The 13,417-nt window shown below is 35.6% G+C and overlaps 1 protein-coding gene across 1 annotated transcript in view; it reads left to right on the top strand.

The window, feature by feature from the left end:
- Positions 1 to 13,417, top strand: part of LOC133522300 (galactokinase-like) — a 95,892-nt gene that overhangs the window by 54,169 nt on the left and 28,306 nt on the right. Inside the window, exon 6 of the mRNA XM_061857588.1 lies at positions 7,679 to 7,860. Coding sequence (XP_061713572.1) covers positions 7,679 to 7,860 — 182 coding nt within the window. The remainder of the gene's footprint in view (positions 1 to 7,678; positions 7,861 to 13,417) is intronic.

Genomic DNA, 13,417 nt, shown 5'->3' on the forward strand with positions numbered 1-13,417 from the left:
AAGTAAATAAGTTATCCAGCGATTGGTGTAATGTTGTGTGCAGTAATTTATTTTTATAATGGAATAATTCCGAGATATGGCCGTTTAAAAAAAGGTCGTTAAATGATAAACGGGTGACCTGTTTATTTTATATTAAACTTAAAACATCGGCTTGAGCTTTCATTATCCAGATTTATCTGTCTAAATCCGTTAAGCTTTTTTTTAGGGTTCCGTAGCTAAATGGCAAAAAACGGAACCCTTATAGATTCGTCATGTCCGTCTGTCTGCCCGATTATGTCACAGCCACTTTTTTCCGAAACTATAAGAGCTATACTGTTCAAACTTGGTAAGTAGATGTATTCTATGAACCGCATTAAGATTTTTACACAAAAATAGAAAAAAAAAACAATTAATTTTGGGGGCTCCCCATACTTAGAACTGAAACTCAAAAAATCTTTTTTCATCAAACCCATACGTGTGGGGTATCTATGGATAGGTCTTTAAAAATGATATTGAGGTTTCTAATATCATTTTATTCTAAACTGTATAGTCTGCGCGAGAGACACTTCCAAAGTGGTAAAATGTGTCCCCCCCCCCCTCCTGTAACTTCTAAAATAAGAGAATGATCAACCTAAAAAAATATATGATGTACATTACCATGAAAACTTCCACCGAAAATTGGTTTGAACGAGATCTAGTAAGTAGTTTTTTTAATACGTCATAAATGGTACGGAACCTTTCATGGGCGAGTCCGACTCGCACTTGGCGGCTTTTTTAGGTAGCTAAGCTTTAGGCATTTTCCTTAAAAGAATATCCTTGATGTCGAGCCACATCTTATAATAATATAGTACATTACGATACAAGTGCGAAAAATAGGAAATTCGAAACGAGTGGCGATAAATTAAAACACGACCGAAGGGAGTGTTTTAAATCGACACGAGTTGCGAATTACCTATTCGCACATGTATCGTACAACGTTTTACAGTACATATGGCCCTTTAAATGTTCGACACAGTAACGTAATATGCTACTTCTCGCACTAGTGCTATAAAGTAGCCCCATATGTACTGTAAATAATATTTAAGTATCTGCCAAAAAAGATGGCACGAGATTTTTTATATCCTGTAAATGTACTTACTATTATTTTATTGATTTATGATTAATAATGTACTGGAATTGAGGCTTAGAGCCTTACCCCCTTATTCATAAACGTCTACTAAAGTTGACAAGCTGCTAATAATCGTTTGTCCCTTTCCGACGTATCGGTATGATGGAAAGGGACAAACTATTATTAGCGGCTTGTCAACTTTAGTAGACGTTTATGAATAAGGGGGTTAATATTTAGTTTTACTTATCGCCTAATATTTAGTTTTATATATACGTTATTCAACCAGCTATCGATGGCTGAATTAGAACAAAATTGTTCCTGATCACCAATCAATTTCACCGTGTATATCGATATAACACTGACAATTCAGAAATGAAAATATTCCACTGATTAGACGACACCTCTGGCGTACTTTCCGAATGAAAGCATGACAATGTGCGTTTCGGATAATTTGCGTTTCTGGCAGTATGCGTCGAAATGTCCGTAGCCACGCCATCTGCTTGCATCCACTTGAACACTCATTGGCCATTAACTACAAGGGTAACAAGAATTTCATATAAACACAAGAATACCTCATCTGCTGCTTTCACCTCATCGGTGTAGTCAGAGCAGCTCTGTCCCTACATTAGAGTGGTGTGAGCAGCAGAGGTTTAGGTGAAGTTTCACCATCTTCGGCCACACGTGATGCCTTGCCCACGTTGAACTCTATAGAAAGAGTATCATCATTCATCACTATCTGCTTCTGTGTACTCACCACGTCCAAACACAAGCATACCAACTACAAGTTTTATTTCATCAAATGCAATATGCCCTTTTGTTTCATTGTTGGAGAACGAAAAAATGAAATTGCTTTCCACATTTCCACACAAAATTAAGTTTTTTCATAATAATTTACGTTTATTTTTATGGAATATTTCACTGGCTTCTTGGCAGCGGTAACCAGCGTGTACATACCTACATGAATGTGACTTTAAAAAAAAATGGCAACGTATATGGTGATGTACATTACATAGATTTTCTAAAAAACGCATAATGCAGGATTTTTATTTTTCTGTACACCGTAAGACGGTATTCAATAAAGGTATGATACTATATAACTTGTTTTTATAAATTTTTACTCTTGCCAATTTAAGTGTTAATAACTATATTCTTAATACATGAATACACGATAAGGAGAAATTCCTTTATACATTTATCTTTGTTGTACAAATGGGTCTGTCTGGAGTAAATAAATATTTATTTGGTCGTATAACACAGGTCTAGAACAAAATAAATGTACATTCAGAGTGAAGCTAATAAGTTTTGTGAGAAGTGTAAAATCTTCGCTGGTCTCAGGTGTTGTCGAGGTGATAAATAAGAGTGGACTGTATAGTATAAACGCTGGTTTACTTCCAAAATTACAAAATACAAAAGGTGACAAAGTGAATAGTCGTTGGGGGATTGCACAATAACCGTAAGTTTTTAAAAGCTCTGTAAACTGTCAAAGTTTTGAATATAAAATTGCCATAGTGAAATTAGAACATAGAGATATTGAATAACGATTGAATTTATACATTTCATTGAATATTTTAATTAAAAAATATGCAATCTGAATGAAATTAATTATAAGAATATTTGGATACATTAAATTAAATTATATAAAAAAATATTGATTTTTAATTGCAAACATTAATGACTTAACCTAACGAATGAAGGATCAAAAATGAGTCCATTTTTGAACGATTCGTAACATGCTCCCGGCCTTGAAGTCTGAGAACTTCAATTGTGTATCTACGGCGAGAGGGGAGATGTTGTTGACTACCCCGTCGGGTGGCCTCCTATCTTCGTCTGTATATGATGTGCTCCGCGTGTGAACCCGTCGCTGACGTGGATGCCTCGGATGACTCGACCGAGAGAAGGCAGTTTTGTCCGTCACGACAACCAGAACGCCGTCCATGATCTCTCCGGTTGATGACTGCCACGAATATGGAATTGATGAAGTCCTGGAGTCAGCAATGTGTGCGTGAGACATGAAAATTGTGGATCGCCCTATAAGGAAGTGGGAAGGAAGTAAGGGACTGAAGCTATTTGAGACGTTTGACAATGAAGTCAGCGGCCTTGAGATTGAAATTGCCTGAATTTGAATCAGAAGAGTAGACATCCCTTCATATATCATGTGTTGTGAAACCGGTGTGAAAGAAAACTGGATGCTTTCGGTTACCTGCGATGACGTTGATGCATTATCAAACAATGTCTGAATGAATGAATCTGCAATTAATCGGCGCAAGGCTGCATTGCAAACATGTGTATTACAACGTGAATAAGATTCGAGGTGCACTGCTTTCGTTGTAAGACACACAAACGCTGAAATAGTACCGTTTTGGCTGGATATCTTGACAGGTTCAGCATGCAAGAATGTGCTGTTATAAAATCGGAATATTGAACTGAACAACACTGGATGACTGGGATCATAATTGTAGCTGGAGTTGCTCAGTCTTCCCCCCACACAAATGAGTTTGCCATCACCGTGAAACGGAGGAGACCGTGTAGGAAAAGAGTCTCCGCGAGCCCTACGCAGCAATAAATTATTAGAACGCTCGAGATCTTTGTGTATAATATAGCCTGTTTGTGCGGCTTCTGAGCGGCGCACCACTGAAAGAGACGCAGCTAAAGCACGCTGAAATGAGTGCCCCAGGACCGCAGGCGCCTCCTTCAACTGCATGGATAGTCTGAGTCGATCGTCAGGATCAGTTTTTGGAAACTGCTCCTCACAAGCGTTTTGTTCTGGCGTCAAGCTAGGAACAATTGAATGTAACTCCCGCAATATCGGGATGTGAATATTTGAATGTGTAGGTACTTCATTTGAATTGATTTTTGGTAAATTGATTAAGTCTGAATTGTGTGCCTCGACAACGGTATTAGCAGAGCTTACCTCTGACTCATTGATGGGAAAATTACGCCTCGAATACTTTTGAATTAGCACTTGCGCAGACGACATGCTCGCGAAGTAGGTATCTTCGAAGAGAGTCCACTCCTCTCCGATATCCCCTTCGCTTCCAGACGCAGACAAAATCTCGATGTCTGTCTGTAATGCATCAAATTCATCGTATAAAGGCACTATATTGTCAAATCTTAACTGTAATTCGGCAAGCTGCAAATCACTCAATTGCGACTCGGCTGCTACATTCGAAACGAACTTCTGAAAGGCATTAAGTTTGCTTTTAATAACCCCACGCTTGTAGTTAAGTTTTTTCAATTCTTGTTCAGAAGACATTGTGAAATAATGTAAATTAATCAATGAGCCTACTCAAAATCAATTTGGAATAAAATGAAATGTCTTTTAATAGAATTTGCTATGCGAAATTTCAAGGCGCTTAACTTATATGCAATGCAGATCCGAGATGCAATGAAGTTATGTAATCACTTAATTACTTTGTTTACGCCCTCCCGGCACACTGCAGTTCGCTATAAAAATTGACTGATTAACGTGTTAACGTGAAGTTATAGTTGTTTTAAGTTGAAATTAGACTAGTGAATTGATTAATTAATGAATATTGTGATTAATGAACAGTTAGATATCAAGTTGGAAGTGAAATTATGAAATGAAATCTTAATATTACTGTGAAATGTGCTAAGAGGTTATATCTGTCTACAATTCTGAATACCGCTAATGAATACTAGTGAATATCTACTTTCTACTGACCAAATGATGACAATGAAGGCAATGAATTTACTTTCTGCACTAGCTGGAAAGGTAATGAATAATGAATATGGTTCAACTGAATATGGATATGGATATGTTTGAAATGTATGGATAGTGCAGCTACAACAAACAAAGGAAATGTGAATTGAAAGGAAATGGAACGATCTCACAATTTCGTGCTTGTTCCTTCTGTGCTGACTGCCTCTGGATCTGAAGAGCACTGCTGTCTCATTCAACTGCAATGTTGGTTGATGTTGATCCCCACTGGATGCTCCTGGACTGGTCTGGTTGGTGCTGGATGGGCTGGATTCCGTAACTGACTCCGGTTACGGCTGGATTCCCACTGCAATGGGATGCTCCGTGTGTTCGTCGATGCTGTATCCACTCGTCGTTGATCCTGACTGCTGGGACGCGATGAGTGTCAGCTCTGGAACTTGCACGTAGCTGGATGTGCCCTACGCCAACCTGGATGACCCACGGCTTCACTGGAACCGTTGAATATGTGGAGCACGACTCGATGCCACAATCTTGCCTTCTCGTAATTCAGAGGCTTCGTAAGGACCATGTAAAATCCAAATTACGTATATGGATTCCAAATTGCAAAAAATCAAAAAAATACAAGAAGTGGCAAAGTGAATAGTCGTTGGGGGATTGCACAATAACCGTAAGTTTTTAAAAGCTCTGTAAACTGTCAAAGTTTTGAATATAAAATTGCCATAGTGAAATTAGAACATAGAGATATTGAATAACGATTGAATTTATACATTTCATTGAATATTTTAATTAAAAAATATGCAATCTGAATGAAATTAATTATAAGAATATTTGGATACATTAAATTAAATTATATAAAAAAATATTGATTTTTAATTGCAAACATTAATGACTTAACCTAACGAATGAAGGATCAAAAATGAGTCCATTTTTGAACGATTCGTAACAGAAGCCTTAAGCTTTCTTTCTCTTAGAATCAATCAAAAGTCTGACTAAAGATGGGTAATATGAGAGGATGTCACCGACGGGTGAGACGTAGGTATTTAATAAAAAATCCGGTCAAGTGCGAGTTTGTTTTACTCGTGCACCGAGGGTTCCGTACAAACTTCGAATTATCTCGTCTAACTATAAAGGCGAAAGACTTTTGATCAGAAGTACCTATATACTAAGTATAATTGTGTACAGCGCCATCTATCGGCAAATTGTCTAATTTGCACGTATGTTGGTTTTTCGAGACCGATTTCAAAAATTTATATTTTATTTCAAAAAGGTGTCATTAATGTAATTTCATAAAAATTTCAAGTGTAATAAACACACAGTGTGTAAAGTTGGTTAAATGAATTTGGAAATGTTTTTTGTTAATAAAAAAAAGTTACTGAGATAGAGAGGTCTGATTCTATTTTTCCTGTAAAATTTATAGTAATGTTGATATTATGTAAAAAATTCATATTTTTTCTTCGGAGATAAGAGGGGGAGGGACTGGTATTTTTTCACATTTTCCTCCATAAATCAATTTTTTTTTACAATTTGAGCTCTTTCCAATCATACGAGTACCCCACTTGACCTAGTCACTAGACTTTGAAATTTAGCCCCCTCTTCATATTGGACATTTTCCATAGTTAATAAAAAACAAAATACTTTCAATGTGTCTGGGTTAGCGTTGTTCATAACTATTCCAAATGTCAAATCGATAGCTTTATGGTTCTCGAGATATTTAGCGTTGTGACAGACAGACGGACGGACTGACAGACTCGCACCATAAGGGTTCCTTTTGTACCTTTTTGGTCCGGAACCCTTAAAAAATGGCGGTAAGGATAAACCAAGGTCGTCGCGTTGATTCGTACTTTGTTCGAGTACTAGTAGTCAGACAGTCTGACTAAAGATGGGTAATATGAGAGGATGTCACCGACGGGTGAGACGTAGGTATTTAATAAAAAATCCGGTCAAGTGCGAGTTTGTTTTACTCGTGCACCGAGGGTTCCGTACAAACTTCGAATTATCTCGTCTAACTATAAAGGCGAAAGACTTTTGATCAGAAGTACCTATATACTAAGTATAATTGTGTACAGCGCCATCTATCGGCAAATTGTCTAATTTGCACGTATGTTGGTTTTTCGAGACCGATTTCAAAAATTGATATTTTATTTCAAAAAGGTGTCATTAATGTAATTTCATAGAAATTTCAAGTGTAATAAACACACAGTGTGTAAAGTTGGTTAAATGAATTTGGAAATGTTTTTTGTTAATAAAAAAAAGTTACTGAGATAGAGAGGTCTGATTCTATTTTTCCTGTAAAATTTATAGTAATGTTGATATTATGTAAAAAATTCATATGTTTTCTTCGGAGATAAGAGGGGGAGGGACTGGTATTTTTTCACATTTTCCTCCATAAATCAATTTTTTTTTACAATTTGAGCTCTTTCCAATCATACGAGTACCCCACTTGACCTAGTCACTAGACTTTGAAATTTAGCCCCCTCTTCATATTGGACATTTTCCATAGTTAATAAAAAACAAAATACTTTCAATGTGTCTGGGTTAGCGTTGTTCATAACTATTCACGCACCATAAGGGTTCCTTTTGTACCTTTTTGGTCCGGAACCCTTAAAAAATGGCGGTAAGGATAAACCAAGGTCGTCGCGTTGATTCGTACTTTGTTCGAGTACTAGTAGTCCGGTTAGGTACAAAAAAATCCGAGAACTTTTTCAACTTATTTTAAACTTTTCGCTTTCTAGACATCTGTGGCTAAAATCAGCTATTGTATTTTTTTGTCCTCAATCATCATTAAGTAAATTCATTCATATTCTAGCATATGCTTGTGTAACACCCGCTCGAAAGCACACATCAGACAAGCGATGTCGAGACGTCGCAGATTCCAGAGACGAGTTACATGGATTTTTTATTTTATTTAACAGGTCTCTAGAAAGCACTCAAGTGCCCATCATGAACGGTGACACGGTGATCCTCGTCATCAACTCTAACGTGAAACACCAGCTGACCGGCAGCGAATATCCTCAACGCCGTGCGCAGTGCCAGAAAGCTGCTGATCTGTTAGGCTTTCCGTCGCTTAGAAACGCTACCAGTGAACACGTTGAAGGTAAGAGACATTCCTAGTGACGACAGAGTCTTTACCATTTTTCAATCAGTCATTACCAACTTTCATCTTCACATAATACAGGCTGATTTTTTGCGTCTGACCATACCTACTCTTTGTAAAGGATGAAAATTTTTTGACTAAGCAGGCATCCCCAAAATTGCAAAAAAATCTACCTACCGTCTCATAGGAAACAATGACATATATGATTCGCCGACATGTATGAGATTGCCGATTTTTTTTCGTTTTTGGGCTTGGGTCCATAGTAAAAGTTGTCCAGTATGACTTACATATTCACTCCTCAGAGTATGGTCAGATATAACAAAACTAGTATGAATGCTCAAATATTAAAATACCTATTTTGACACAGCCTTTGTAAAAGTTATTTTATTTCCTTACCTACATGTGTTGTAGTATCATGGGAAATAATATTCATAACTCGACCCTTTTTGTCGTTGCGTTGGAAGGTGCCGGATGCCGGACGTTGAATTATGAGTAGGTACCTACCTAATATCAGCCGAAATGATGTTTTGTTCGAAATGAAGTGGCAATCACCAAGAATTTTTACAAAATTCGTACTTGAAATATACGGCTGTTGGGGCCGACTTCCGAACCGAAACCATGATCCGAAAAAAAAAGTACGGTAGCGTGACATTAGTGAATAAAAATTTCATTTACCACCTATGTAAATGTACATAATTAGGCATTAAGACACTTGTGTAATCCTATTATAAAACACACACTTGTATTTTAATGCCTTTCTATACTGATACTGATAGCAGTCACATAAACCACTATTAACATATTCAATTGCTATGGCGTCCTACGCGCCGATAGTAATTCAATCAATGTTGTTTATTAAAAGTGTATTTTTTTTTAACGTATAATAAATATTTTATTTAGAATTGTTACATTATATTAATTATTAGATTATATGTATTTTTTTCCAGGGGCAGTATTATTAATTATTTGTATGTAATATTAAGTAATTAATTAATATTAATTGATAACGTTTTTTAATGTCATAATTAATATGAGTAATTTATTTAGGTAATTATTTTAATAGGTACTTATAAATTATAGTTATATGACACCTTACAGAAAACCGTAGCCAAATAACACTACATAGACCCTACTCATAGTGATGTGTTCCTACCCGTGAGTAAGGTTGCCAGAGCTCAACGTTGGTGCGGAGTGTTAGGGTCGGCAACGCGCATGTAACTCCTCTGGAGTTGCAGGCGTACATTTCAAATTAATATAAAGACATAATTTTCGACAAAACTTCGCTCTTCAGCCATTTGCAAATCTGACAACAATACAGTGTTGCTGCTCTAAAAAAACTTTAAAAAGGCTGCCAGTCGTAAAGATAATTTTCTACCGAGTACCGCATGTTTATATTACCACGCGCGGCGGTGACACGAAAACTGATCACAAAATGTATGTTGTTTAAAATTATATAAAGTCGTTATATATCCATATAATTTTTAAACAGTGTTGTCGAATAGGGATAAGTATTTTACATTTGATATAAATTCTTGCAAAATTTCTTAATATTAAAAAAAAAAAAACATAAAATCCGGGGAAGTTATACTACACTTTCCGTGCCATTTCGAACTTCTAACTTTTTTTTTATATGATTCTAATACTCTTCGGACAATACATTTAGGTTGACATAAAACTAGAGGTAAATTGTTAAGTATATTGATATAGAGTTTACTTATTTTCGTAAGAATATTTGCTGTTCTTACAGGTAACACAAAAAAAAACATAAGAATAAGAATTACCCTAACATACGTACGAAAAAATAAAAATACGGTCGAATTGATGACCTCCTCCTTTTTTGAAGTCGGTTAAAAAGGGTTCAATTCAATTCAATTCAGTTTCTTTATTGGTTATATGTAGGTAATACAGATATTATAAAAATGGTTGTCTATTATAACCTGCCTTTAAGGCGTACAATATTATTAAGCTACATACATGCATTATAAATTAAATTAAATTGAACTAACATTATTAGTGAACATAACATAATCAAAACATAACAATAACATACAATAATTATTTTACATCAAACAATACTAATTACATATCACAAACGCGATTTCCCCATAATTAAATTTAAATGTCAAAATTATCATCATAAAAATATTTTATGTCATAATAAATTTTTCGTACCAGTAATTCCTTTAAATGTCGTTTTAATGAAGGTGTTGGTAAACTTTTTATGTCATTCGATAGGTGATTGAATATTCTAGGTCCCATATCAAAAAAAGAATTGCGGTAAAAGCTAGTTTTAGGAATGTGATCGGGTAGGATATTAAATACATTTTTGATTTTCCTAGGAAATTGGCATGTGTGACTTTTAAATAGTTCCATATGTTCATGTATAAATATGCAGGACTCAAAGATGTAGGTTGAAGTCAGCGTCAATATACCTAATTTGACAAAGTGAGTTCTGCATGATTCTCTTTGTTTTAAGAAAGACATTGCTCTTATGCACTTTTTCTGTATTTTGAAAGAAGGCAATATATGTGTTGCAGCAGCATTTCCCCAATGTATTATACTATATCGTAAATTTGACGCTACATATGCGTGATAGGCAGTTAGGGCAGTTGCTTGTGACACTGTATTTGTTGGGTTTTTTAAAACGTATATATATATCGGCTAATTTTCTTACAAATATCCATTATGTGTGTTTTCCAGCTAACATTAGAATCAATTGCAATGCCCAAGAATTTAAATTCATTAACTTGCTCTATAACATGTTCATTATACATTATCCTGATGTCCTTTTCCAGTGATTGAGATAGATGAAACTGCATTACTTTTGTCTTGGTTATATTGACTCTTAAATTATTTTTATCAAACCATTCTATGACATTATTGACGGCGTTGTTAGTTTGTGTTTCATACGCTTCCGTATTACTTGATTCAACTATAAGTGTAGAATCATCAGCATAAAGCACCATTTGATGTTGCACGACACACGGAAGATCATTAATGTATAAAATAAAAAATAATGGTCCTAGTATACTTCCTTGCGGGACGCCATATTCTAATATTCTAGATTCTGACACTGTTTTTATTTCTAATTTATCATTATTAATATGGCATATTTCTGTAAACTGCTGCCTGATGATTTTATTAGGTGGTAGGATGACAAGAGGGTTTTATGACAAACAAAGTCAAAAGCTTTTGACATATTTAAGGTTTTTTTGACGTTATATTTTGCTATATTTGGTGATCAGTTAATAAGCCTAAAAATAGTACATTCTAACCCGCTTACCTACTTTTGTAATTTTGTACTAGGTGCCGAGGTTATCAAATTGAATTTAATATCTAGTCAATTTCTGTTGTGTCTAATAGTCTAGTAGTCTGCAGGGGCCCATTTCACGAACGGTATAGGTTTATATAATAATTAATATTATTATAGTATAATATTAGACTAATACCGTTCAAAAAAAGGCCCCTGGACAGCAAGGTAAGCATATCCTGCCCCGCAGTTAGATTGAGATCCGGGATCAAATTCGCATCACAAGGCAGTTGGGGCAACCAATCGCCTGATGTCAACTTGTCTTCCAAGTTGCCATGGTAATCCTCTAGACATCGGCCAACAATGCTTATAATCAACAAAGTTTGAGCTTCAAAGCCGCAGTAACACCACGGACTATCTATTCTATCCCCATTCATGTTGCAAATAATAGCGTCTGCCATGGCCTGTTGAATAGAATAGAATTCAGGGTGAGCGCCAAAAGATTTAACGAGGCATTCCTGTATCGCAAGAAAAAATATAATATCAACGTACTTAGGTCCTAATTTTGAATTTAATATTAGTATTTTTTTTTAACAAATTAGTAATTTTTTGTTATCAGCGTAGCTTTGGTCATGCTACCTATGAGAAATTGAGAACTGACCCCCAAGCGGTAGTTGTTGATCAATTGATTGGAAAGACTTTGCCTTTTTTTATATATTTTTTTGTCATTGTCTTGGTATAAAAAAGTATTTGATTGAATAAGGTACTGAAATTATAATAGATCGGGTTGATCAGGTGCTGCCCGTATGTGCAAGTTGTAGCTATCATTTAATCAATTGTGTCAAAGGTGTAGTTATGTCAATGTTTATACTCGTAGATACCTTCGGGACACTACCCGTTCTAATTTTATTATTAATTCCCTTGTTTGGCTTACTGGCAAGGACGCACTAAATTCACATATTATAAACCAATGGCTAAAAGCTATAATAATTAAGTTATTACTTGTGCTTCGATCAAACTCTCATATTATATTGAGTATGTAACACGTGTACGTACGTGTACTTGTATGAAACGAGATCGTTTTATAAGTGTGTTACCGCCTTACAACCTTCTTGCCGGTCCATATTGGGATATCCTCCTCCAATTGAGGGGGGATTTAAATCTTCTGGGGTCAGAGGTGTAGGGTTAGAGCCGGTGTAGCTTTATTTGACGTTCATAAGATCATTGTAATATGCCTACTTGAATAATAAACTATCTTTATCTTTACAAATCGCCTGATGGTAAGCGATTACCGTCGCTACCTACCGAAACACCAGAGGGGTTGTAAATGCGTTTCCGGCCTTTAAGTACTTCGGAAAAAATTTCGGTTTATGACTGCTGTGAAAAAATGAAATTACCACATGAACTTCCTGTTTGTATTTAGGTGACCGATGTTCTACCTCTAGAGTTGAAACGTCTCGATTTCAACCCACTTCTTAAAGCCCGACATGGCTTTATCCACGTGATAAAATAACCGTCACTTTTTAATAAAGATTGAAAGTGACGGACACTGTATTGTCACGTTGTCACGTAGACAAGAATGAGCATCATACGCTGGGAGCGTTAAATCAGTAATAATTATAGCAACTTAGTATGATGTACTTACCTCATATTATACTACTCTTTGATGTACCTACCACTCATGTTGACAACAAGGTCGGAGATGTTTTTGGAGGAACAGAGTTTAATCCTTCAGACTTACTCTCCGACAAATACTTCGTTATATTGCAAAACACTTTTCTTAAGTCACTTTAAATAGTTTTCGGTATTTTAACGCACAAATAAGTTTATTACACACAATATCCAAGAAATACACCACGCAAAATCGATAAGTACTTCACTTTGACAGCAATTGACAGAAGGCATTAATTTTCTCTTCAAAGTTATTTACCACTTGAAGAAATTAGTTCCAATAGTTTTCCGCAAAATGGGGAAGTTTTTTATTTACTTGGCCGGGCTTTAATATAAAGAATACTCTCAGAATATAAGAAATGAAACTCTTATTGCTGCGAGATAAGGTCTATCGATCGTCAGCTAAGTTTAATTTGTGGCTACTTTTGTTTGCGTTTTGTTGGAATTTTTGAGTCACAAAGTTAATTACTAATGCCCGTTGAATCTAGGAAATTCCATATTCTTTGGGCTGTAATGTTCTGTACCTTATAAGGTTGCAATACTTGCCGCCACGAGTTGTTATGTACTTCTCTTTGACATTAGTGGTCTACAGGAACAGAAAATGTGCATTGCAGTCTCCTCTGATTCCTGACAGAA

Source organism: Cydia pomonella, chromosome 10 (assembly GCF_033807575.1).
Source record: "Cydia pomonella isolate Wapato2018A chromosome 10, ilCydPomo1, whole genome shotgun sequence".
Taxonomy (NCBI): Eukaryota; Metazoa; Arthropoda; class Insecta; order Lepidoptera; family Tortricidae; genus Cydia; species Cydia pomonella.